Here is a 24362-nt window from a genome sequence, read left to right as displayed (position 1 = left end):
AAGTCTATGCTCAAGCATATTTTTAAAAACACTAAGAAAAACTATGTATATCAATGAGAATCCTTGTGCAGATTTTAAAGCAAAAATTAGAAAATGATTGTAGCTGTTCAAACTTGCATGCGTGTTTGCAAAAGAGCTAAAGTATTGTATTGACAAGCGCTTAAAAAAAGGGGGGGTTGACCCCACCTCCCTTTTCTATGAAATTTCTAATAAACAAACCAGGAGTCAAAATGCTTGTTTGATTTTCCCCCTCCTTTTATTTTATTTTGCTGTTTATTTGTTTCTTCTTTTTAAAGTTGCTTTTACATGCGCATAATTTGGAATTCTGCATTGGAATATGGAGCTGTTATCATAAGAATCTGACTTCAAGAAACAGAACGACAACCAAAAAAAAGTTACTACATGGTAGAAAAAATTATGTCCAAGGTACAAATACATACAGAGTTCCAAGGACCAAATGTTTTTTGACAAAGAGATATTTACAAAGTTGTGGGACTGAGGGAAGAGAACAAGGAAGATGGAAATGCAAACAGGAAGTTTTGCCCAAGTTGAACACTTGGAGAACTGGCCAAATCAGGAAAAAGATAGCTCCAATCCACTGTGATCTTTGTTCAGCCATGTTGGTCTTCAGGAAAACATTCAGAATGTTAGATTAGGTGGCATAGCTGAAGAAGAAATATAGGGCAAATTTTCAGCTACATCTCCATTTCAAAAGAAGAATCTACTTGGATGAAAGGCAGGGGAGGGGGAACTGAGGCCTGAATCTATTAGTTGTGTTGTTGGCCTAACTGTAGAGTCAGGGAGAGTGACATTCATTGTGAAGAAATGGACAAGACACCCATTCACATCACAGTCACTGTAATGATACTCTACTTTTACTTATGTATACTGTACTTAAATGGTGGCTCTTCCTGTTACTCAACCATCTCTGTATAGAACTTCTTCCTCTGGAGCTTATTCAAATATGCTGTTCCCACCCTGAGGCTAATCTGAAAAAAATAAAACCCACTTTATCCTATCTTCTCCTTTCTTGCTGTGCCTGAACTAGGCAGCCAAATGCAAGAAGTTAATTCTATCCTGCTGACTTGATGCTGTGAGCTCCGTAGCTAAAGAAATGTAAAGGGACCATTGGCAATGTTGGCCCAATCAATTGATTTTTCATAGAGGATCACCAGTTCGCCTTTTTTTTTACACTGTTCACAATGAAAAAGCCAACATTTGGGAAGGACCATCTAAAATCAACCTCTGCGTTCAAGTAAAAGCATCTGGGACAACACATCTAGAACTAACCTCTTGTGCCTGCACTTAGCACCCGATCATTATCAACCCTGTTCTAAGCCCACAATCTCAGTGGAAAAACAACAACCAGATGCTGAAATCCTGATGTACGCAGATCAGAATGATGTCTCGAAGGACACGCTACTACCCCAGCGGTTCCCCAACTGAGTGCCTTCTAAAATGAGTTGGACTACAATCCACTTCATTCCCCGGCCAGCCTCCTCTCTCTCCCACCCACCTCTCTCCCTCACCGTCCCTGTCAATTCCACAGGGCCATGCCGAATAAACATTTGGAGGGCACCAGGCTGGGGAAGGCTGAACTGAGATACTGTGAACTTTCTCCTCCTCAGGTCGTAGCCGTTGTGAAATCTCTTGCTGGCCCAAAGTGCCCTGGCCTCCCTATTGCAAATTCCCAAATAGCAGGGATTGAAGTCTAGGAAGGGGAGAAGGAAACGCGACTTGAGTTTCAAAACCAGGACTGAAGGGCAGCTGCTTCAAAAGAGAGATTACCTTCGCTTGCTTATCTCTCTTGATATTGCAGGAGTGACCAGTTGGGACATGGCAACATTTAATGATGGGGGAGGGTTCAGTGTTTGGTCACAGTATACAAGCTGTTGCCTGAAAGGAGGGAGAGGGGATGCAGTTGAGATCTGAGTCGCTCTGAGTTAATGCCACAGCAATTGAAAATTGGACGTCTTCAAAACCGGGGGTGGGGGTGGGGACGACAAGAGCACAGGAATGACCTTTACCCATGCAAGAGGCTGGATGACGAGAGACAGCAGGATGTTGCCCTAGGGGGAGTATTTCATTAGGGGCCGAGGATTGCTGGGATGGAGACATTTGAAGCCTACTCCAGAGGCCATCATGCAGGGATGAGAGTCCCCACCCTCACCCTCAGGCAAATACATGCCTGGAAGCATGCTCCATTTTTTAAAAAAACAACAACACCCTCCTCGTATTTTTCGCCTATAGTACAACCACCGCCATTCTTTGTTTAAAAAGTGGATGGGGGGCAGAAAGTGGTGACAGTTGACTTGGCAGTCGCTTGGCTGGTTTGGCAGTGAAAAGCCTTACCTGGGCTGTTGGGCACACGAAAGGGAATGGTTCGGGTGACCGGTCCCAGCGTTGTTACCCATGGCCTTTTTGCCCACTCGTGCTCAGGGGTGGGAGGAAGTTATATTGGGGGGGGGGGAAGGATTAGGGTCTCAGTCTTTCATTCTCTCTGCAACTCAGGGATGGGGCAGGCAGTGTGTACTGTGTGATGTCGACATCGTTGACTCGGTAACACTTGCATTTATCAGTATTAATATTATTACTAGTAGTATTGATGGTCGCGTTCATGTCACACCCTTCTTGAGCTTGGGGAGGGGCTCCCTCCCTATGCGGATGGTGCTGAGTCGATGGTATCGAAGACTTTGGAGTAAACTGCGTTGAAAACCTGCCAGTTGAAAAGAGAAACGAAATGAAAGGTGGACTTGCTCTTCTCACATGGAATGAATAGCCGCAGGATTTAGCGGCTGCCGGTTGCTTTGGAGTAGCTAAGCTTTCTTCAGCCTTCAGATATACTGGGACTGCATCTCCCAGAAGGCCTTGACAGCAAAGGCTGGAAATCGAAAACCCAACACGCCCAGATAGCAAGATTTGCTTTCCAGCAGCCAAAGCTCGGACCTCACTGACAGCAATCAAGGCCAGTTCAGCCCATTTTAGTTCTCCCTTTTGGCAGAGAGGTATTTGAGGTGACGCTTTTGTGGCCAGTCGGACCAGTCTTTGCCTACACAGCAGACTGCAGGAGGGGTAAGTAAAAACACAACACCTGCTATGCTCAGCTCAACATAACATGTGGGGAACGAAGTGAGAAGCAGCCTGATGCCTGTGTCTCACGTCTGTGTCTTTCTAGAGCAGCCTTCCTTAACAAGCTGAGGGAAGAAAAGGGTATTTTTTGCTCACTGGGAGGTTTCTCTCACCTTCCACAATCATTGCAGTGGTGGGATTCAATTTTTTTTTTTTTTTTACCGGTTCTGTGGGCGTGGCTTGGTGGGCGTGGCAGGGGAAGGATACTGCAAAATCCCCATTCCCTCCCCACCCCACTAACCTGCTTTCCAGCTCCCTTCTCCTGTGCAGGGCAACAAAAGGAGACCCAGCCCATCAGCTGGGACCCGGAAGGCAGAGAATAGTTGGGGGTGGAACCAGTCAGAGGTGGTATTTGCTGGTTCTCCGAACTACTCAAACTTCTGCTACCGGTTCTCCGAATTGCTCAAAAGTTCTGCTACCACTTCTCTAGAACTAGTCAGAATCTGCTGAATACCACCTCTGAATCATTGGTACAGCCCAGATGCAGAGGCCAGACCAAGTCACTGTAGACCAGGGCTGTCAAACTTCCAGCCCACAGGCCAGATGCGTCATGCGCTGGCCACGCCCATGTCCAGTTTAGTGAAGGGGGAAAAAGTCCCCATACATCATGTGACGATGCCATGACAATGTGAGTTTGACACCACTGCTGTAGAACTTAGACATCGTCATAACTTAGGCTTCCAAGTTGGATTCTATACACTGTATAGCTTTCATAACATGATCAGCACACAGGCACAATTTTATATTCTTGACTCATTTTTGAGGCATTTGAGGATTTATGGGCGCTTCAGCCCTTTCCCTGAGCCATTGCAAGATTGACTGGCATTGTGTATTCTGCCCACAAATAATCCAGTTTTGTGGACTCCCGCTATCCCAGGACTCTTGCAACCATGGTAAGTTCACCAGTGGAACTGAAAGTGAGCTAAGGGTGGAAGTGGCCCCAGAGACAAAGTAGAACAATGTCTACCAGAGATCCAGTGAGAATGCACAATACATGGTATCTTGGGATATGGTCTTTCTAGTGTCATGAAATTTTATCTGCCAAGTTTCTGACTTGCTATCTGATATTAGCTGCCTGCTATGTAAAATGCCTTAGATAAGGTTGGGTGGAAGGAATGTTATGTGTTGCGTGTTGTGTTGTACTGTGTTGTGTTATTGTGGTGGAATGTTATCTGGAGTTGGAGAAGGGTGTGGCTCTTTCCAAGACAGCAAGATCGGACTCTCCCACAGCTAATCAGAGAGTAAATCTACAGTTGCTGCTTTAGTCTGGCAAGATTCAGTTTGTATGTGAACAACAGTAAAGGAGCCACTCAGAAATAACTCTATGTGTTGTTCTTGGTTCTTTGGGCCTGAAGCTTATATTGTTTTAATTTTGATTGGGAGCTGCCCAGAGTTTGGACTAAAATGGACAGCTATATAAGTGTTTTAAATAAACTGATAAATAAGGAAGGGTCCAGTATCATACAAATAACCACACACAAAATAACCCTTCTCCATAAGGGGAAAAAAGATTAAGACTCTTAAGAGTCAGAAATTTAATATAGGGTCTTCTTGATTCCCTGCTGTTCAGCTGAGTGTATCAGCACTCTCTAGTAAGCAAGAGCTGGGAAGCCCTTACCTTGCTCCTCCCATACGCAGCGCTATTCCACATTGCCATTCTGATTGTGACGGTTTTCAGGTGTGTTGGCCTCCTCTTCACAAGGTGAGAGCTCATCAATAGATGTCTGGTTAGTAATTCCTAGACCGAGAGGGGATCGATCAGAAGCACAGCATCACAGGTTAGAGAGAGAGATCTAGATCTACCTACAGATTTAGATGCAGTTCAACTTAAGTCCTAAATCTAGATCTACCTACTCATAGAGCTGAAGAAGCTTCTTGGATGAGAAGCGAAACATCTTCAAAGAAAAACAAAAGAAGTCCAGTTGCCTCTTTAAAGAGCACCTTTGGGACAGCTACCACCTGGATGATTGAGAATCTCCATAGATATCTACTTACTCATAGTTCTAGATCTGCACACAGATCTAGATCCACTACCCCTAGATCCAGTTCTAAATCCATCTATCCATTATCTAGAGAAATCTGGGCAGACCCTGGGTCAGCGAAACCCCTTGGAAGATCAGTGGCACTGAATAGACTGGCAAAGAAGCACTGTAGGAAATTATAAGAAAGCCAGCCACAGAAAAGGTTCCCAAGGAAAAAATGGAATAGGTAACCATTTAGCAATCATATGCAACATTTGGGTAAGATGAGGAAGAAGACTGTAGGCTATAATGGGCCAGTGATGGTACCAAATGGACCATGTCTCCTATTTGAATCTTTAGGGTTAGAATACAATTACTATTATTTATTTTAAAACAACGTTCAGCTAGTGCTAATTGTCTTGTATTTTCTGCTTCAGGCCAGGGAGAAATGATAACGATGGTGCCAGTGATTTTTCAGGGATTTGAGGACTGCCACCCAAAAACCATCCTCAATGGGACAGCAGGAAGCTCTGTGCTTCCAGCTGCCCAGCCTTCTGCTTAAATAAACAAAAGAGTATGTTAGGAAGAAGAACTTGGAGGTCGGTCTCTTCTGGAATGGAACTTTAAAATCCCATCTTGTGAGGAAAAATAAATAAATTTAATTGAAACAAAATATGTGAAGGAATAGGCAACCTATACATACAGGATGTGTGTAGACATCAAAAAGTCAGAAATCAGGGCTAATCACCATGTCGACATCTAAAAATTATCCTTTTCTTTTTTTTTTCTTAGCAGCTTAAGGAAAGGACAGAAAGCCTTTAAAGCAGTGGCCCCCAACCTTTTTTGTACCACGGACCGGTACCGGCATCACAAAATGATCCACGGACCGGTACCGGCATCAGCACGCACAACCAAGGCAAGGCGAGCCGAGCGACCGGCCAGCCAGCCGTCCCCCACTTCTCCCCGCCACCTTCAACTCCTCCTTTGTACCTGTTTTGTGCTTTTCAGGCTCTTTCTTAATCTCCTCCTGAGTAACGCGAGACTCCACCGCCATCGGGACGGCTCTTCGTTCGAAGCCGCCCCCCCCCCTCTTTGATGAAACTAAGGCGCAAGGATTCCTTCAGCACCCAAACGCCGCTTTCCAACAACCGACGACCGACAAGCTCACCCGGAAGCACTTTCTCAAGCGCCGTCAAAACAAGATGGCAGCGCCCAAGCAAACCGGCAGCCCGGTACAAAATAATTCATGGACCGGTACCGGTCCGGGGCCCGGTGGTTGGTGACCACTGCTTTAAAGGGACCTGAATGGGAGAATTTCTCCAAAGCTCCCCCACTCCATCAGCATACTCATACCACTGGCAGCTCGTTCCTTCCACTTCTGCTTGTTCTCTTGGATGTACTTGCTCCAGGTGGAACGGAAGCTTTTGATGTCAGTGTTGATGTCCCCCAGCTCAGCAGGCTCATCTACAGAAGTCTGACGCCAAGTGGAACTGTGGGCAGTGGGACACAGTCAGAACATGTTACACAACCCTAGATTGGTCAATGAAGGCAGCAAGGAGCAACTGTGGATATTTCCTCTTCTCTCTTCCCCGTCTTGAGTTCTTCCATTGCACGCCTTCTCATCACTTACATCTCTCTCTTACAACTCTCTGCCAATGTACTTTTTAGGGACTGCCTGGTTGCATACTTTTCTAAAGGCACATTCTCACCTTAAAACATCTGTTTCCCCTACATGAAACACTTTTTGATGGGCAGTGGGGATGTAGAATCGGACCTCCATCCAGCCCTAAATTCAAGAGCTTCCATTCCTCATTGGACCAAGTTTCCTCACCGATTCAGTAAACTCACGGCAAGTTGTCCTACAGTGAGTTGGCCATGGGTGAGATGGCCACGCTGGGTTGCCCATGGTGAGATAGTCACGGGGAGTTGGCTACAGTGAGTTGTCCTAGATTCCCAGATAGATAGGGAAGTGGATGGCTGTGAAGGATCCAGGCCTTCTCCAATCCATTTAGAGGAAGGAAAGGGGGAAGAAGCGTATGACTATATACTATCAAATTGTATTATTACTACGGTTGATCACAGTCAGCCGGTTGTTCAGTCTCAATCTGGTATTTTTATCCAGCTATCAAATCCTTGGGAGAGGCTGTGATTGTTTCATAAAACCAAAGGTGCCATTGCAGAATGTGAGCTGTTCCAAGTACAGCTGCCTTTTGCAATTGATTTATTATTCAATTGACATAATTATGGCTTGTCATTATTATGGTTTGTGACACAGCCAGCCAGATGTCTAGACTGGATTTGGCATTTTTATCCACCTATCAAATCTTTTCCAAGGTTATTATTATTGTTTTCTGCTTCTTTTCAGACACCAAGGCTTGCAAAAGACCATGCATGGCTGTCTGCAGGCAGAGTCAGCTCCCAACTGAAGGATGAAGCTATCCTTCCTGCTAGAAGAGATGTAAGAAAATACTGACTCCGACAGCTTGGTTGAGGCAGAGGAGTTTATTTATGGTAGGTATTTATTTGATGCTGCCCGACTTCAAACATCATGATATACCAGACCGTATAATAAAAATAATATCATGTTCAGAACTTCCGGTTTGTCGGCCAGCGAGCGGCAGGGATTTGCGGCTGCGCGATCCCCTGCCGTGCTAGCCGTTTTGGGGCTCCGACCCAGACGGGTGCGGAGCTGAGCTGCCCTGCAGGGGCAGCTGAAGGTAGGGGGATCCGGAGAAGGGTTTGGGGTGCTGCAGACTCCCTCCCTGGCCGGCAGAACTCCCTTTTCCCAGGACGGTGCAGCGGCGGTCAGTAATGGCCGCCACAAAGAAGCTGGCAGCCGGGTAAGAATGCGCAGGAGGAAGTGGAGAAAGTGATTGAGAGGAGAAAGTTTTTCTTGGCTCCTAGGACTCTAAGACATATTTAATAAAATTCCTGAAAAGTATGACTTTCTGAATAATACCTGCCAGAAGAGGAAAAAAGCGGCTGTTTGAAGGTGCTGAAAGGATAGCTTTCCCTCTTTTCCTACGGAATAAATAACTGGATATTAAGAAACCTATTTCTTTTAGGTGAAAATTGGTTTTAAGCGATGAGTGGGAAGAGAGGATTAAAAAGAAAACATTTGTATGCTAAGACTTTGTTGGAGCAGATGCCTTAAGGATTTGAAGACTAGAATATATTGCAATAAGATTTTAAACAGATTTGGACTTTCTTTCTCTTGGATTGATATTACCCCAGAAGGAGAAAGTGAGAACTCTGCCTTGGTTTGGACTGACTGATAACTTTGGGACTGTTTTATTTTTTTTATTTTCTTTTGAATATTCTGGTTGTTGTAAGAAGAAAGAAGGGGAAAAGAAAAGAAAAGATTTATAATGGCTCTTTCTGTTGAGGAACTAAGAAAAGAATATGAACAAGCAAAAAAATGGTAAAGATGGTGTGGAAGAAGCTTTCCTTTTCTTAGAAATGGCGCTTATTAATTATCAACAAACATTACAACAGATGAAGACAGCAGAGGAACAAGAAAGAAAGAAAGGAGCCATTTTTAATGAATCTCAGAATTTGATTCAGAAAGAAGGAAGAGAGAAAGAAAAGAAAAGAAGAGAAAAGAAGAAAACTAAAGGACTTAAGGACTTAAGATCTAAAAAAACATTTAAGAAAGGGAAAAATAAGGTGCAAAACCAATATGATGATAGTAAACAAAGGGGAAAAGGAATACGACAGAGAAGGGAAGCCGGTAAGGCAGAGGCTAGAAGAAGGGGGGGTAGAAAGGTTTGTTGGGAGAAGAAAGAAAGGGAAAAGGTGGAGAAAAGCTACAATGTTTTGAAATTAAATGGAAAAAAGAAATTTTTTATGGATAATGGATAAAGTATAATTTTTTTTAAAAAAAAAAGATTTTGCAAGGTACATAAGATGAGATGGTAGTATTGTAATGATTTAAGAGTTGATAAGAGATTAAAATGTTAAAATGTTTAAAAATGATTGGCTTTAAAACTTAATAATAGGGGAGGTTTAGAATATTGTTTTAATTAAAGAGTTTAATAAGACTATGGTATTGATGTTATTATAAAATTTTTATTATAGTATCTTTTTTAATATTTGGATTTATTGTCTAATTATGTACTTAATTATGTTGGATGTATTAGTTAGATAGAATGTACCAAGCAAAATCGGATTGGGTATTAGATATTATTTTAAAGATTAATTTGATTAACTTAGGGGGGAGATAGAAAGGCATCATACTCTGATTAATGATTTCAGGAGAAACTTATTTTCTTTTTTTTTTTATAAGGAATGAGACAAAGGGATGATAAAAAATGGACAAAAGATATAAATATAATGATTCAAATTAAGATGATTAATTAAGATAGAAGTAAGAAGTGTGAAATATGTGGGGAAGTTAATATAGAAGGCTTAGAATGGTAAATAAAATAAGTAATGATATGTAAGATGAGCATGAATATAATTGAAGTCCATGAAGAGAGAGACACCTGGGTCCAAGTTACTTTCCAAAAGATTTTTTTATGTTTTGTGTGTTGTGTGTATATGTCTTTTTGGGGGAGAATTAGTTAAAAATTGTAGAAATATAGAATGAGAATAATGGTAACTAAGTCAGAAAGAAACAGATGAAATAATAATAATGATATTGAATAAGAGTAAAGAGAAGTAAAGAGAAATTGAATAAGAGGTTTTGGTATGTTGTATGGAAATGGTTTAAAACAGAATTATAATTTATCTGACTTGTTAAATTGACAATGAAAAAAGGTTTAAACATGTAATGAATAATGATAATTTGTGTGTTTTAAAAATTAATAAAACTTGTTTAAAAAATAATAATAATAATATCATGTTCAAAAGCTAGACCAGTCAGAATGCCATCAGGGACCCAGAGAAAACAGTTTCTGTTAAGAGACAATAACTTCTCTTCCCTCCCCTCCCACCCACCCATCCAGGATTGTGGACAAGATGGGAAGGCCAAATCATGGCTGTATCCCAGGAACCTTTGGTCACTGAAAAGCAAACTTCCACTTGCTGATCTACACTAGGGAGGTCAGATCAGAGAGCTGGAATGTTGGACAAGCAGGACAAAATCCTGGGAAGAATTCCTGCCGCAAAGCAGAGTTTTCTCAACTTCAGCAACTTCAAGAATTGTGGACTTCAACTCCCAGAATTCCCCATGCCAGCTGAGGAATTCTGGGAGTCCACACATCTTGAGGTTGCCAAAATTAAGAAACACTACACAAACATATGCTCTTATGTACACTGAGAGCATATGCACCAAGACAAATTCCTTACGTGTCTAATCACACTTGGCCAAATAAAGAATTCATTCATTCATTCATTCATTCATTCATTCATTCATTCATTCATCCATAAAGAATGCCAAAGAGGTTCACTCCATCCCCCATGGCTGCACTCTTCCCCTCTTCCACAATTCCCCATCCCACCAGTAAATGCAAACCTGCTCTGCTGGCTGGATGATTTATTCTTGGAACCTTCTTCCACTAACGGGATGACCATTTTCTCCGCTACGTCTGTCAGAACTTGGAAAGTGGGTTCCACAATAAAGTCAATGAAACCTGTGGAAGGAAAAGAGTGTTCGGGACAAGCCCATGGACTTCTCTGCTTTCTTCTGAAGGGTTATACACAGAGTGCCATGAAGGCAGTTCAGGGGTGGACTGCTGGGGGGGTCGCAGGGGGTTTGGGAGAGCCCCTAGCTAAGATTCTGTGCACCCTCAAATCCCAGTCCTGGCTGGCTCTGCCTTGACCCACCCCTCCCAGAAGGCCCCACACGGCCCGTTTTGGAGGCAGGTAAGTGCAGGGTGAGCACGGAGGCTCGGGGAAGGTAAAAACGGGCCTCCCGGAAGTTTGGGAAGGCCGGAAATGGGCCCATTTCCAGCTTCCAGAGAGCCTCTGGAGCCCGGGGAGGCTGTTTTCGCCCTCCTGGAGGCTCAAGGAAAACCTCTGGAGCCTGGGGAGGGCAAACCCCCACCACCAAGGTGCAGGAGGCTGACTAGGCCCAGCAACCAGGCGGAGCACCCTCTGCTAAAATTTTTGAAGCCCACCCCTGAGACAGTTCCCTATGGCAGGAGAAAATAAACCAATGGAAGGGAGGATACATGAGCAACTCTACTACATTGAAGGTGGAAAGGAAGAAGCAGTCAAGGAGACCGTAGTATACAGTCTGGGCTTGTTCTTTTTTAACCACTCACCAATCTGTGACTGGGCCACCAGGGTGGATGTGCGATCACACAATGGGGAGAAGGGCAATCCAAGCTCAGCTTCCTTGTCTCCCTATAAAAAACAAGGCAGATAAGAACCAAGTCTATGTAGTGTGGTAGCTGAGGCATATATGGGCGACACGGCATAGATAACCCAATCAGTTATATTCATGGATGGGGTTAAACTTGGCTAGTTTTGATTTGATTTGAACTATCCTGTGGCACAGAAGTCAGGCAACCCAGCCTAGGGAGTGCTTCACAAATATATGGTATAAAACCGAGAAAATGGGCTAATTGGCTAACCCGGTGTAACATGCAGCGCAAACTCAGCCACGGTTCAGGCACGGAATATATAATCTTTCACAGAAAGCTCCACAGATTCAGTGCAACCTGACAACCGTGGCTTTGTTTCAACAAGCAAGCATTTGTGACCACCAGAAAGGCGAGCATGATTTCAGCAGCCCTATCTGGCATCCGAGGCCCCAACATTATAACCCCTCCGAGGGAGAACCCGAGGCATACCTGGCGGAAGAACTCTTCCATGAGAGCTTTGGTCCATCGGCAGTGCACCGGCCATTGTTTGGTGGGGTGGCTGATATCTGCTGCGTGCAGCAACAAGGAGAGGGCCTTTGATTTGTCAATCCTGGGGAAGCAGCAGCACAAGAATAGCAAGAACGGGGTCAGATCTTGCCCCTGGCATAACGTACCTGCAAAGGCACAGGGTCCCAATTGGGACAGGCAGACTCCTGTTTGCTATGCCATCTCCAGGCTCTCACCTTTGCTGCTGTGTAGAAGCCTGACTTAGCACAAGTATCAACACCCATCCCATCCAGAAGCAGAGTTACCACTATTGTGCACATCCTTATCCCAGAGACCTCTTTTCCACTGGTGTTTTATGAAAAACCAGTTATACTCCTTAGGCAACAGAGGAGAAACTTCTGCCACTTCTTACTTTGTGCGCCACACATATATGTGAAGACCTTGACTTTTTCCCATGCCTCTGTGCATGCCAGAAGCAGCCAGGAAGGAATCTGGGCAACATCAAAGAACTGTTGACTATTATTCAGACAAGTGTTTCCAGATGCGGCTCAGAAAGTCTTGACGCATTGTTTCATCTACAATTCTATATCTATCTGTCTGTCTGTCTGTCTGTCTATCTATCTATCTATCTATCTATCTATCTATCTATCTATCTATCTATCTATCTATCATCATATATCTATCATCTGTATCTCTTATCTATCTATCTATCAATCATCATATATCTATCATCTGTATCTCTTATCTATCTATCTATCATCATATATCTATCACCTGTATCTCTTATCTATCTATCTATCTATCTATCTATCTATCTATCTATCTATCTATCTATCTATCTATCTATCTATCTATCTATCTATCTATCTATCTATCTATCTATCCATCCATCCATCTATTATCTATCTGTATCTATCTATATCTCTCCCTCTCTCTCACTCTCTATCATCTCTGTGTGTCATCTATCTATCCATCTATCCATCCATCCATTATCTATCTATCTGTATCTCTCCGTCCCTCTCTCTCTTTCTCTCTATCATCTCTGTGTGTGTGTGTCATCTATCTATCTATCTATCTATCTATCTATCTATCTATCTATCTATCTATCTATCTATCATATATATCTATCACCTGTATCTCTTATCTATCTATCTATCTATCATCATATATCTATCACCTGTATCTCTTATCTATCTATCTATCTATCTATCAATCATCATATATCTATCATCTGTATCTATCTATCTATCTATCTATCATCATATATCTATCTATCTACCTCTATCTCTTATCTATCTATCTATCAATCATCATATATCTATCATCTGTGTATCTCTTATCTATCTATCTATCAATCATCATATATCTGTTGTTATCTATCTCTCTATCTCTCTATCTATCTATCTATCTATCTATCTATCTATCTATCTATCTATCTATCTATCTATCTATCTATCTATCCATCCATCTATCTATCTATCTGTATCTATCTATATCTCTCCTCTCCTCTCTATCTCTCTGTGTGTCATCTATCTATCCATCTATCCATCCATCCATTATCTATCTCTGTGTCTCTCCGTCCCTCTCTATCTTTCTCTCTATCATCTCTGTGTGTGTGTGTCATCTATCTATCTATCTATCTATCTATCTATCTATCTATCTATCTATCTATCTATCTATCTATCTATCTATCTGTATCTCTCCCTCCCCCTTCTCTTTCTCTCTCTCTATATCTATCATCTCTCTGTGTGTGTGTCATCTATCTATCTATCTATCTATCTATCTATCTATCTATCTATCTATCTATCTATCTCTGTAAAGGAAGCATTGTCCTCCCTCACCCTGAATTATCTTAGTTGTCAGCATCATCACAGATGTCTGCAGATTTAATACGTATCTGCCAACTTTCAATGCTTTTTATGCTTTCAAATCCATTTTTTCCCTATTACCTGTCCAGAGGTCATTATAGCATTTTTTTTTTTAAAAAAAATCCATGTACGTGCACACACAAACACGCACACTGCCCTCCTTAGGCCATTTACCGTTCCAGCTGCTGCAGGGACGTCTTCATGGACTTGACTTGCTGGAAGTGACAGGACATGTCTGTAGCCAGAACCATTTCAATCACCAGCAACCGGAGCTCCCTGCACCCCGTGAAGTAAAGAAACACAGCCACCATCAAAGACATTCTTCCTTACGTGCTTCAACTTCCCACACAAATACATTCTGCAGATACACCCGCAGGAACGAGGGGGGAAAAAAATTGATCCATTCAGTTACCCTGAGTGATCACATTTGAGGTGAAATGCTGCAATCCCAGAAGAAAAATTCTGCACCAAGATGACACAAATATCAAAAACGCTTGAACATCAAATAACATTGTTACTACCCTGTTTAGTTTTTGATATTGTGTTTGATAATGGCAGTGATGTCTTTAACCTTTTTTTTTCCCTTGGGGGGGCTGGAAAGATTCAAATTCCATTCGAGACACACAAATGCTTCCTGTCTATTCAGTGTATTCCCAAAGATAAATACATCTTCACAGTGACTGCTTTTGCTGCAGGAAGTCTTTGGAAATCCTATCTTCCCAGCAAGTCCTCTGCAGTTGTAATATGTTTATCAGAAGGAGTCTGCCAACTTTTATTTCATTTTATTTTTTCTGCCTAGGAATGGATTTAATAAGTAATCATCTTTGCGGTTGAGCAGATGAGCTTAAAAATAATTCAGTAGAATTTAAAAACTTAATTTCACCATGCCTCTAGAATCATATAAACAACACACAGAGAGAGAGATATACGCATCCCAGAAAATTCTAATTCGAAAGTCTGTATAAATTCCAGTGCAAAGTTCACCACAATGAGTGTACCAAATGTACACAAGAGAGGATATTTGGGCTGCGTTTCCTGCCTCCCTTCCCCTCCTTCTCCTCCTCCACAAATCTTATATTTCATCAAATACAAAGTTTTATTGCTCAAGCAACAAAGAAGTGCATTCTTAAAGGTGACAAGAGAAAGGGGAGATTGACTACAAGAAAATTAGACAATTTATCATAATAATTATTTACAAAGCCTCTTGGGCCCGGTCAGCTAGGCTGAGGGAATATTGTAAGAACAGACATGGGCCTAAGATGAGAACATCTGGTTTGTAAATTGTCTTGAATCTGGAAATAGTTTCAAACTTGGGTGTCGGGCAGAAATATAGGGTGCAGGCTGAAGCTGTCAATCAAGCTAAGTGGGAGGTGCTGGCATGGTAATGAGGCTCTCGTTCAACCTCACAGGAATAAAAAGAGGTATGAAAAGTAGGAGATCCACAGAGCAAGCCTTGCAAACAACTTTGGGATGAATGCTAGTAGAACCCAGAACCCTTGTCACTGCTGCTTATTTGTCGCTGCAAGACTCCCTGAGCAGCTATGTGCACACACACATACACACGCACACACAAACACACACACCCATTAGGAAGTTCCCTGCATCATGCAAGAAGACAATCTCCTACCTTTTGCTATTGGGCCAGTTACAAAGGTTTTATCCTCAAAATGTCTGAGCAACAACTGAGGACTTCTAAACACTACAAGCGCAACTGCCTAGAAAGGTTTTGCATCTTTGAGTCATTTTAGCTTCAAAATGTCTAGAATAATAATGCCTAAAAAAAAAATTACAATTATTTCTGCCACCATCTAAGCAGACTCTGCTACATACAAGTCGCTGATTTTGAGGTGCTGGGATCTCTTTACTTCAATCATCCTCAGAAATGTAAGAGAAGACATGACACCCAAAACTGGAGATATCCAAAAGCAAATGGATATCAGATGGAACTGATTAAAGGCAATTAGAAGGACTCCTACATAGGAGCACTTCACGTGATTATAAATTTAACTGTTTATAATCACTTAACTGTGAGAACAATCAACCCACGGAACAGTTTGCCTTCAGAAGTTGTGGGAACTTCATCACTGGAAGCTTTCAAGAAGAGACTGGACTGCCATCTGTCAGAAATGGTGCAGGGTCTACTTGGGTGGGGGTTGGACTAGATGACCTGTAAGGTCCCTTCCAAATCTGTTAATCTGTAATCTGTAGGGAATATTGAGGGTTTTTAACTTGCATTGGGTGTTGGGCTCAATCCTGCTAGTGCACTTGTTGATGAGTGATTGTATTTCTAACAAGGGTTGCTTATTTTTTTTTCCATTAGCCTTTGATTGTTGTGTATGCATCTTGGGTCACCTCCCCTTGGCAGATGGCAGAATATGAATTTCTAACTAGAGGAGGAAGCTCAATTTAATTGTCTCCCTTTCTCACAACTATGTATAAAAGCTCAGCATTTTGCAGGAAGAGGCCATTTTATTCCGGTTAACCGCAAAGTTGACCATCCATTTTGTCAGAGTATATTCATGAACTGGAATAGAGCTTGGTTAACAAGGTCAGCCAATGAATAGGCATAGCAACTAAGTCAGCCATTGAGGACTGTTTGGAAACTGAAACTAGAAGTAGCCTAGGCATGGCTCTATATTAAGCTCTGCAGTTTAAAAGTATGTTAAACTCTGAGTCTGTCTATTGAAAATGAAACTGCTTCTCTCTCTCTGCTTGCTTGCCTGCTGAAGTTAAGTTGCTGTTCTGCTCTGAACCTGTAACATATCTGCTTCTGTTTGAGTTTGCTCCATGTTGGAGAAATCTACAACTGGTATTGTAAAATTTACTTAATATGTTTATAAAGATGTTAAATGAAGAATCAGCCATCTGTGTTTACTTTTCTGGCACTGAATTTACGCTGCAAAACTCTGAACAGATTTGCGGATTTCTGCCCTACTCCGCCCCGCACCATGCCTCTCGGAAGCATTTCTCAGTGAAAAGCATACCCCCATTTTCCCCGAGAGCATGGTTCAGTAGAGAAAAAGGGAGGATGAGGGCTCACACAAATTCATCCTTGGTCAGGTTGACAAGTATGTTCATCTCATCATCCTGCATCATGCGGAAGACGGCGCTGATGTGGTGGTTCTCCAGAACTGACCGGTCATTGTACAAAATGGCTGTATCTGACCTAAAAAAAAAAAAAAAGGAAGGAAGTCATAAAGCAAACACAATGTCAAGGAGAAGGACGAATGATCTTGGGGATTGTTGTTTGTTTGGAGGAACTGGTAAACTTTTCGACGATTTGGTTAACTCCAAATACAGGAAGTCCTCCACTTGGGACCACAATTGAGCCCCATGTTTCTGTTGTTAAGCAAAACATTTGTTAAGGGAGTTTACAACTTTTCTTGCCACCGTTGTTAAGGGAATCACTGAAATGGTTACATCAGTAACCCCGTTGTTAAGTGATTCTGGCTTCCCCATTGACTTTGCTTGTCAGAAGGACACAATAGTTGATCACGTGACCCCAGGATAGCTGCAACCGTCATAAATAAGAACCAATTGCCAAATATCCAAATTTTAATCATATAACCCCAGGGATGCTACAACAGTCATATGTGTGGAAAAAAACAGTCATACGTCACTTTTTTTCAATCCTGTAGTTAACTTTGAACTGTCACTAAATAAACTGTTGTAAGTCGAGGACTATCTGTATGTTGAATACAATTAATTGTGTGGCAAAAGGAGGCCACGGAGGCCTCAAGTAACCAAAACAGTTGACTGACTATTTGTTATTGTACATTCCATAGGTCTTTCAGAACTCTTGTCAGACTGGATTTCTTCGAGGGCCGGATCAGCATTGTACTTCTCCTTCGTGGGCTGGCCGGGGAGACTTGACAGGCGGGAGAGACACCTCCTGCAGCACCCTACCAGAGAAAATGGGGCATGGGGACCCTTCCTTCTGCACCCCATTTTGGCTGCCAGAGGCACCCCAAACCAGTCCTTTGCTATTTCCAGGTCAGATTTAAGCATTCTGTGGAGCGGATCCAGCCTGCAGGCCTTGAGTTTGACATCCCTGCTCTAAAACAATAGTGTAACGTTAACCGGCTGGCTTGGGGCACTCCAGCGGCGAGCGCAGGCAGAAACCGCGCACGATCATGGATTCCTGCCTGCCGCCAAAGTGCTGCAAACCGGAACTCTCGGGGCTAAGCCACCCCGTAGAGGTGGTGAAGACAGGGGAGACCTGGCAGGGTTGAGGGGAATCGCACCTCTCCTCCTCAGCTGGCTAAACTCCCTTTTCCGAAGGTGGTAAGAGCGGCGGTCAGAAATGGCTGCCTCAAAGAAGCACTCAGCTGGAAAAGAAAGTGCAGGAGGAAATTAAGAAGTGAAAGTTTTGGCTGACCGGGATAAGAAACAACAACCAAGGTATCCTGGAATTTTAATTTTTAAAAAAGGTACATCGTTCCCAAGGAAGACTCGGAAGCAGCGAATGAAAGTGAAAAGGGAAAGTTTTTTTTTTTCACTCTCCTTCCTAACGTTGACAGCGAACAGAAATGAATGAGAAATCGGAAAAACCCGCTTTGGCATCAATAGGTAATTAAACTGGATAATTAAATGTCAAGGGGATAATAAGGATTTCTGAACACTAAAAAAAAATAAAAAATCTTTTTTTCTTGCTGTAAGTGGGAAGGGAGAAGAAAAGAATAAGAGTAGGATTCGGAAGGAGGAGACTGCCTAGAATTTAAAAGAATCCATTTAAATCCTAACAAGACTTCTAAAAGATACATTTTAACTGGAATTTTGTAACTAAACAGTAACCCCAGGAAGAGAAAGTGAAAAAAGAAGAAAGTGTCAAAAGAAACAGCTTGTGTGTATCTGGATTGCTTGGTGACTTTGGGACTTTTGGAAATTATATCTCAATGACTAAAAACACTTGGGTGGTTGTTTGAAAAAAAAATTTCTTTTACAATGGCATCTCTTGTGGATGAACTGAAAATGGAATTTAAAAAATACAAAGAGGAGCAACAAGGGAAGGACTCTCTTGGTTCTCTTTTTCAATTCTTAGAAATGGCGATCTGTACCTACGAGAAACTACAAGAAAGATCTGCGCAACAAGAAGATTGGGACAAAGAAGAAACCATCTTTAATGAACAAGAAGATTGGGACAAAGAAGAAACCATCTTTAATGAACAAGTAACTTTACTTGGGGAAGAAAGGGGAAAGGAGGGAAAGAAAATGGAGACTTTAAGATCTAAAAAAACAACCCAAAAAGGGAAAAATAAGATGAAAAGTGGATATAATGTTAGAAAGCAACAGAAAGGGGAAATACAGAAGAGGGAAATGGAGGTGGAGAGACAAGGGGGTAAAAAGGGCAGAAGAAGCAAGGGAGGAAGGAAGGGAAGAGAAACTTCAAAGGTGTGGAGCAAGATGTAAAGAAACAGGACTTATTTAGAGATAATGGGTAAAAACTTAACTAAAAAAGTGATTCTGCAAAGGTACATAAGATTGTATTGTTATATTTGTATTAGAAATAATGTTAGAAAATTGGAAACAACATGTGATTAAAAAGTGGGATAAAATATTCAGTGTAATTCAGTGAAACTTTTGTGAACAAAGGAAATGAAATAAATGAGATAATTGAATTAAGAAGGAATGGGAACATTTTAATGACACAATGTTTTACAAGTGAAGTGGGGGGGGGGAAATAATTATGGAAAGTTTATAAGTGTTCCCATAGAAGTATGATATTTATTTGAAAAGTAATGTGTAAAATGTTTAAGATTTAAATGAATATTAATATTAATGATAGATTTGAATTGGTATGGATTGTTGTTTTAATTATATTATATATTTATAATTTTTTCTCTTTTTAAAATATAGTGTGCAACTTTAGAATGTACTAAGCAGAATCCAAATGGAAGTTATGTATTATACTAAGTGTTATAAATTTAGGGGAAAGAGATAAAGGCGTCATACTCCAATCAGTGATTACAGGAGAAATTTTGTTTAATGAGAAAAGATAATAGACAGCTGGAAACAGGACAGACAAAGAATATAAGTATAATGATTTGAACTGAGATGAGATAAATAAAATAAAATTAAGAAAGTTAAAAGAGGGGAGAAGCTATATAGAAAATGTAGAATGGCAATAAGATATGGAATGGTATATAAAACGAGCATGAATTTGAATTTGTGTCTGTAAACCAGAACTCTCGGGAGCCAATGACAAGCCGCTTTCAAAAAAGATCTTTTATGTTTTTATGTTTTATGTTTTGTTTGTTTGTGTTTGTTTTTGAAAATCAATCAAATTTGTTAAAAAAAATAGTGTAAGGTTAACAATGGAACATCCCCACAACCTCTTTACTTACTTGGTCTGGATATGGAAGCTGTTGGTGGTACCCGTGTGCTCGTAGTCATGGATTGCAGCTGCAAAGATAATGGCCAGGGCCTCAATTTCCGTCAGGCAGTGCTGCGGAGGAAGAAGAAGAAGAAGAAGCAGGGGAGATGATCGGCATCTTTGGGAATGAAAGGGTGGGAATAACCCCAGAGGTTTGTCATCATAAATGGAGGACAGGTTCTACAATAGACCAAAACTCCCTGATTCCATAACCTTTCTAGATCAGTTGTTCTCCTATCCGTGGCATAAATTTTGACTTGAAGCCTACTTTCCTGGAAACAGACATTCAAACAATTGCACTTCACATGGCAAGAAGAGTAGCAGCAACAAGGCACAGATAGATAGACTTCTTACCGTTCTTTGGTGCATACGTGTGGCTGGGTACGTGCAATATAAAACAAGATATGTACAGATATAAAATATAAATTTGCTCCCACATAGGGCATGTTCCATTTCTCATCTTAAGATTCCTACCACAAATATGGTTTTGTGTCATTCCAAAGAAAATTTCTGTTATCTGATATTTAACAGAATAACAGAGTTGGAAGGGATCAACCCCCTTGGCTCTGGCAGGAAACCCTACACCATTTCAGACAAGTAGTTGTCCAATCTCTTCTTAAAAACTTCCAGTGTTGGAGCATTCACAGTTTCTGGAGGCAGGTTGTTCCACCGATTAATTGTTTTAACTGTCAGGAAATTCCTCCTTAGTTCTAAGTTGCTTCTCTCCTTCATTAGTTTCCATCAGTTGCTTCTTGTCCTGCCTTCAGGTGCTTTGGAGAATAGTTTGACTCCCTCTTCTTTGTGGCAACCTCGGAGATATTGGAAGACTGCTATCATGTCATCCCTAGTCCTTCTTTTCATTAGACATACCCAAATTCCTGCAACTGCTCAAAGCTAATGATTTCTAGATGTGCTGGGAATAAGACTGCCAACATTTTCAGTGGGCATAGTTCTCATGCAGAGCCAACTGCTGGCTCTGTCCTTCAAAGCCCAAAGAGAAGCATCCTAACTTAAAGGCTATGTTTTTTTCAAATAAGTCAGTCCTGGTTTTAAAATTTTTTGGGAAAGTCTTTCCTTCTATCTTGTCCTAGCTGTTGTTTCCTGTCATGGGAACTCCTCTTTTCAGAGAGATTTTGTTTTCAAGATGTTTTATTTACTGGAATGCATTTTAGCAGGTCAGGTTACTGATTTACTTTAGGGTTTGTTTGGTTTTTTTTTTTTTACTTGATATGATTTTATATTTTAATTACAACTGCATATTGATCTTGTAATATAACCTGTAGAATGTTTGCTTAATGCCCTATTTTTAAAGATACACTTGATCTGGGGTGGGGGAAAAACACAACTCACTTAGCAAACATTTGCTGACTGCAATCAGTTCTCCCAATTCTTGGCTTAGCGCTAAACCGGGGAGACCTCTAGATGGCACTGTTGTTGTTTTTGTGTATGGTATTTAAGTGAGTTTTGATCAAGAATAATTTGGGAGCAAATCAGCACTTAGGTCTTATTCCTGATATTTGTCCTAGGTACAGTAATTCATGTCAACCCAGCAGAAAGTTAGGCACCTAAGGTTTGAACATTTCTTCAGACCCGAAGAGCAGAATTAATTTTCTAAGCATGTAATATCACACTTCCCAACTTGTGGGTGTACAAATGGGATGTTCGCTGAAGCACTCAGGTTAGCCTTACCACCATGCCGGTGCGAAGCAGGAAGCAATGGACAGTCTGGGTAACATCGGCAGCATGGATCTGATTGTGATAAGGGTTCTTATATTTCCCATAACCAGCCTCCAGTGCATCCAGGAAAGTCATGAGGTACACCGTGGGGATCTGAAAAACAACAAAGACAAGGTGACCCTTGGCAAGATCTGGAAAGAGTTGCAAGCCTAGATATCTTCTATTGAGTCTGACAGTTGCTCCATCTAAAGAGCCATGGTGGCGCAGGGGTTAGAGTGTAGCATTGCAGGCTAATTCTGCTGACTGTCAGCAGTTTGATCCTGACCGGATGGATGCTTCCGAGAGCCTTCCATCCTTCTGAGGTCGGTAAAACGAGGAGCCAGATTATTGGGGGGGCCATATGCTGACTCTGTAAACTGCTTAGAGAGAGAGCTGTAAAGCACTGTAAAATAGTATATAAGTCTAAGTGCTATTGCTATCTAGTTTGGTACCACCTGTATTAATCTCTCCAAGCATGTCTTCCAATTATGATGGATTATAACTCCTCAGCCGACATGGAAAGTCTGGCTTGAGATGTTGGGGGTTGTAGTCTAACAAGTCTGAAACGTAATCTGCCTAAGCAGTGGTGGCTGTCCAGAATTCCAGACAGTTTTTCCCAGTCCAATTTGGAGATGCTGGAGACTAAGCACAAAAACCCTTTTCATACCTTGGCTTCTGTGCCGAGTAGGATTACCCATTTTAGTATCAGAGGTGGTCTTCAGCAGGTTCTGACCAGTTCTGGAGAACCGGTAGCGGAAATTGTGAGTAGTTCGGAATGCCACCTCTGACTGGCCCCGCCAACCCCATCTCTTCTCTGCCTCCCATTGAGTCCCAGCTTATCGGCTGGGTCTTCTTTGGTTGCCCTGCACAGGAGAACAGAGCTGGAAAGCAGGTTAGTGGGGTGGGGAGAGAATGGGGATTTTTGCAGTATCCTTCCCCTGCCACACCCACCAAGCCACGTCCACAGAACTGGTAGTAATTTTTTTTGAATCCCACCACTCTTTAGTATATATGATCTACTGCTGTGTTTTTCAAACTTGACAAGTTTAAGATGTGTGGACTTCAGCTCCCAGAATTCTCCAGCCAGCAACTGGTGATTGGGATCACAATCAGCCACAGTTTGTTCTCATAATGGTTCGTTGAGAAAGCCAGAGTGACCTAAGTGGTACATACTGGCAAGTCAAATTATGGTTTAGCATTTGTTAAAAAATGGAACTTCTAAAGGTAGAGCTAGATCATTGTAGCCTTATCATGAATATTCAGCACCCTCTATCATCAAAGTAACATCTGAACAGGAAAATATTGAACTCTTTGACTCAGGTGAAGCAGCTGGTCTCCTGCTGCGGTTTTGGACTATCACTCTCATAATTTCATGCCACTGCCTTTGGCCATGAAGGATGGTGAGAGTTCAGGTATGAATGTCAACCAGGTTTCCATTAATTGTAACCTTCTCCCCCCACCAAAAAAAAAAAAAAAGCCCTGGTAATTTAAACAACATATTAAACTTCTGTTGTGTTTTAATGCGATAAATTACTATGATTACTTTGCTGGTGTCCCATCAAGTTGCAGCATCTGGACAAAAAAAAAGGGGGGGGAAGCTAAGTGGGATCAGATCTACTTCCTACAAATCACTTCTGGGGAGATCAGCAAGGGCCATATGGAATTCAAGAAAGTCTTTACCTTTCTGACTCTGTTGGAAATTTGGCAAAGTAAAAAATCATGTTAATGTCCGATATACAGTGGGGTTCGTCTGCCTGGACCCCACACTGTATATCGGACATTAACACGATTGAGCGGGTTCGGAGGTATTTCTCGAAAAGAGTACTCCATTCCTCTACTCACAATAGAATTCCCAATGCCTTCAGGCTCAAAATTTTGGGCCTGGACAATCTGGAACTGTGCTACCTGCGGTCCGATCTAAGCATAGCACACAAAATTGTCTGCTACAACGTCTTGCCTGTCAACGACTTCTTCAGCTTCAACCACAATAATACACAGGCAAACAATCAGTACAAACTCGAGGTAAACTGCTTCAAATTTGATGGCAGAAAATATGACTTCAGCAACAGAGTGGTCAATGCCTGGAATGCTCTACTCGACTCCGTTGTTTACACCCTCAAATCCCTCACAGCTTCAGTCTCAAACTGTCTACCGTGGACCTCACCCCATTCCTAAGAGGTCCTTAAAGGGGCCGTGCATAAGCGCACCAGCGTGCCTACCATCCCTGTCTTACTGTCCCCATTTATCTGTATTTACTTCCTTTCTTCATGTTTATGTTCATACCTATACTTGTAACCTTGTACATGTTTGACAAACAAATAAAATGAATAAATAAAGAAGAAGAAGGGGCGGTATCTAGTCCTCGGCCTGCTTTCAGTAAACCTTTACCCAAAGTGCGCCATCACTAGAGGTTTTCCAAGAGACTGGGCAAGCAGAGGTGGTATTCAGCAGGTTCTGACCAGTTCTGGAGAACCGGTAGCGGAAATTTTGAGTAGTTCAGAGAACCGGCAAATCCCACCTCTGACTGGCCCCGCCCCCATCTATTCTCTGCCTCCTGAGT

The 24362-nt window shown here is 41.9% G+C and overlaps 1 protein-coding gene across 4 annotated transcripts in view; it reads right to left on the bottom strand.

Annotated features, from left to right (window-relative positions):
* Nucleotides 1–234: 234 nt before the first annotated feature.
* PDE1B (phosphodiesterase 1B) overlaps nucleotides 235–24362 on the bottom strand; it is a 153499-nt gene continuing 129371 nt past the window's right edge. For 2 of the 4 annotated variants that reach the window (XM_087956529.1, XM_026673879.2), the window contains exons 7-16: nucleotides 21776–21916; nucleotides 20058–20158; nucleotides 16754–16879; nucleotides 13888–13989; nucleotides 11828–11948; nucleotides 11297–11378; nucleotides 10546–10663; nucleotides 6444–6580; nucleotides 4748–4867; nucleotides 235–2716 (exon numbers count right to left, since the gene is read on the bottom strand). In XM_087956529.1, the coding sequence (XP_087812655.1) occupies nucleotides 4770–4867; nucleotides 6444–6580; nucleotides 10546–10663; nucleotides 11297–11378; nucleotides 11828–11948; nucleotides 13888–13989; nucleotides 16754–16879; nucleotides 20058–20158; nucleotides 21776–21916 (1026 nt within the window). In that variant the 3' untranslated portion in view covers nucleotides 235–2716; nucleotides 4748–4769. The remainder of the gene's footprint in view (nucleotides 2717–4747; nucleotides 4868–6443; nucleotides 6581–10545; nucleotides 10664–11296; nucleotides 11379–11827; nucleotides 11949–13887; nucleotides 13990–16753; nucleotides 16880–20057; nucleotides 20159–21775; nucleotides 21917–24362) is intronic. The other 2 variants (XM_087956530.1, XM_087956531.1) reach the window with 1 other exon arrangement.

Source organism: Notechis scutatus, chromosome 2 (assembly GCF_049901735.1).
Source record: "Notechis scutatus isolate UNSWTSFEM ecotype Mainland chromosome 2, rNotScu1.2, whole genome shotgun sequence".
NCBI classification, from domain to species: domain Eukaryota; kingdom Metazoa; phylum Chordata; class Lepidosauria; order Squamata; family Elapidae; genus Notechis; species Notechis scutatus.
The sequence above is the reverse complement of the archived record's forward strand: the minus strand, read 5'-3'. Positions and strand labels throughout refer to the sequence as shown.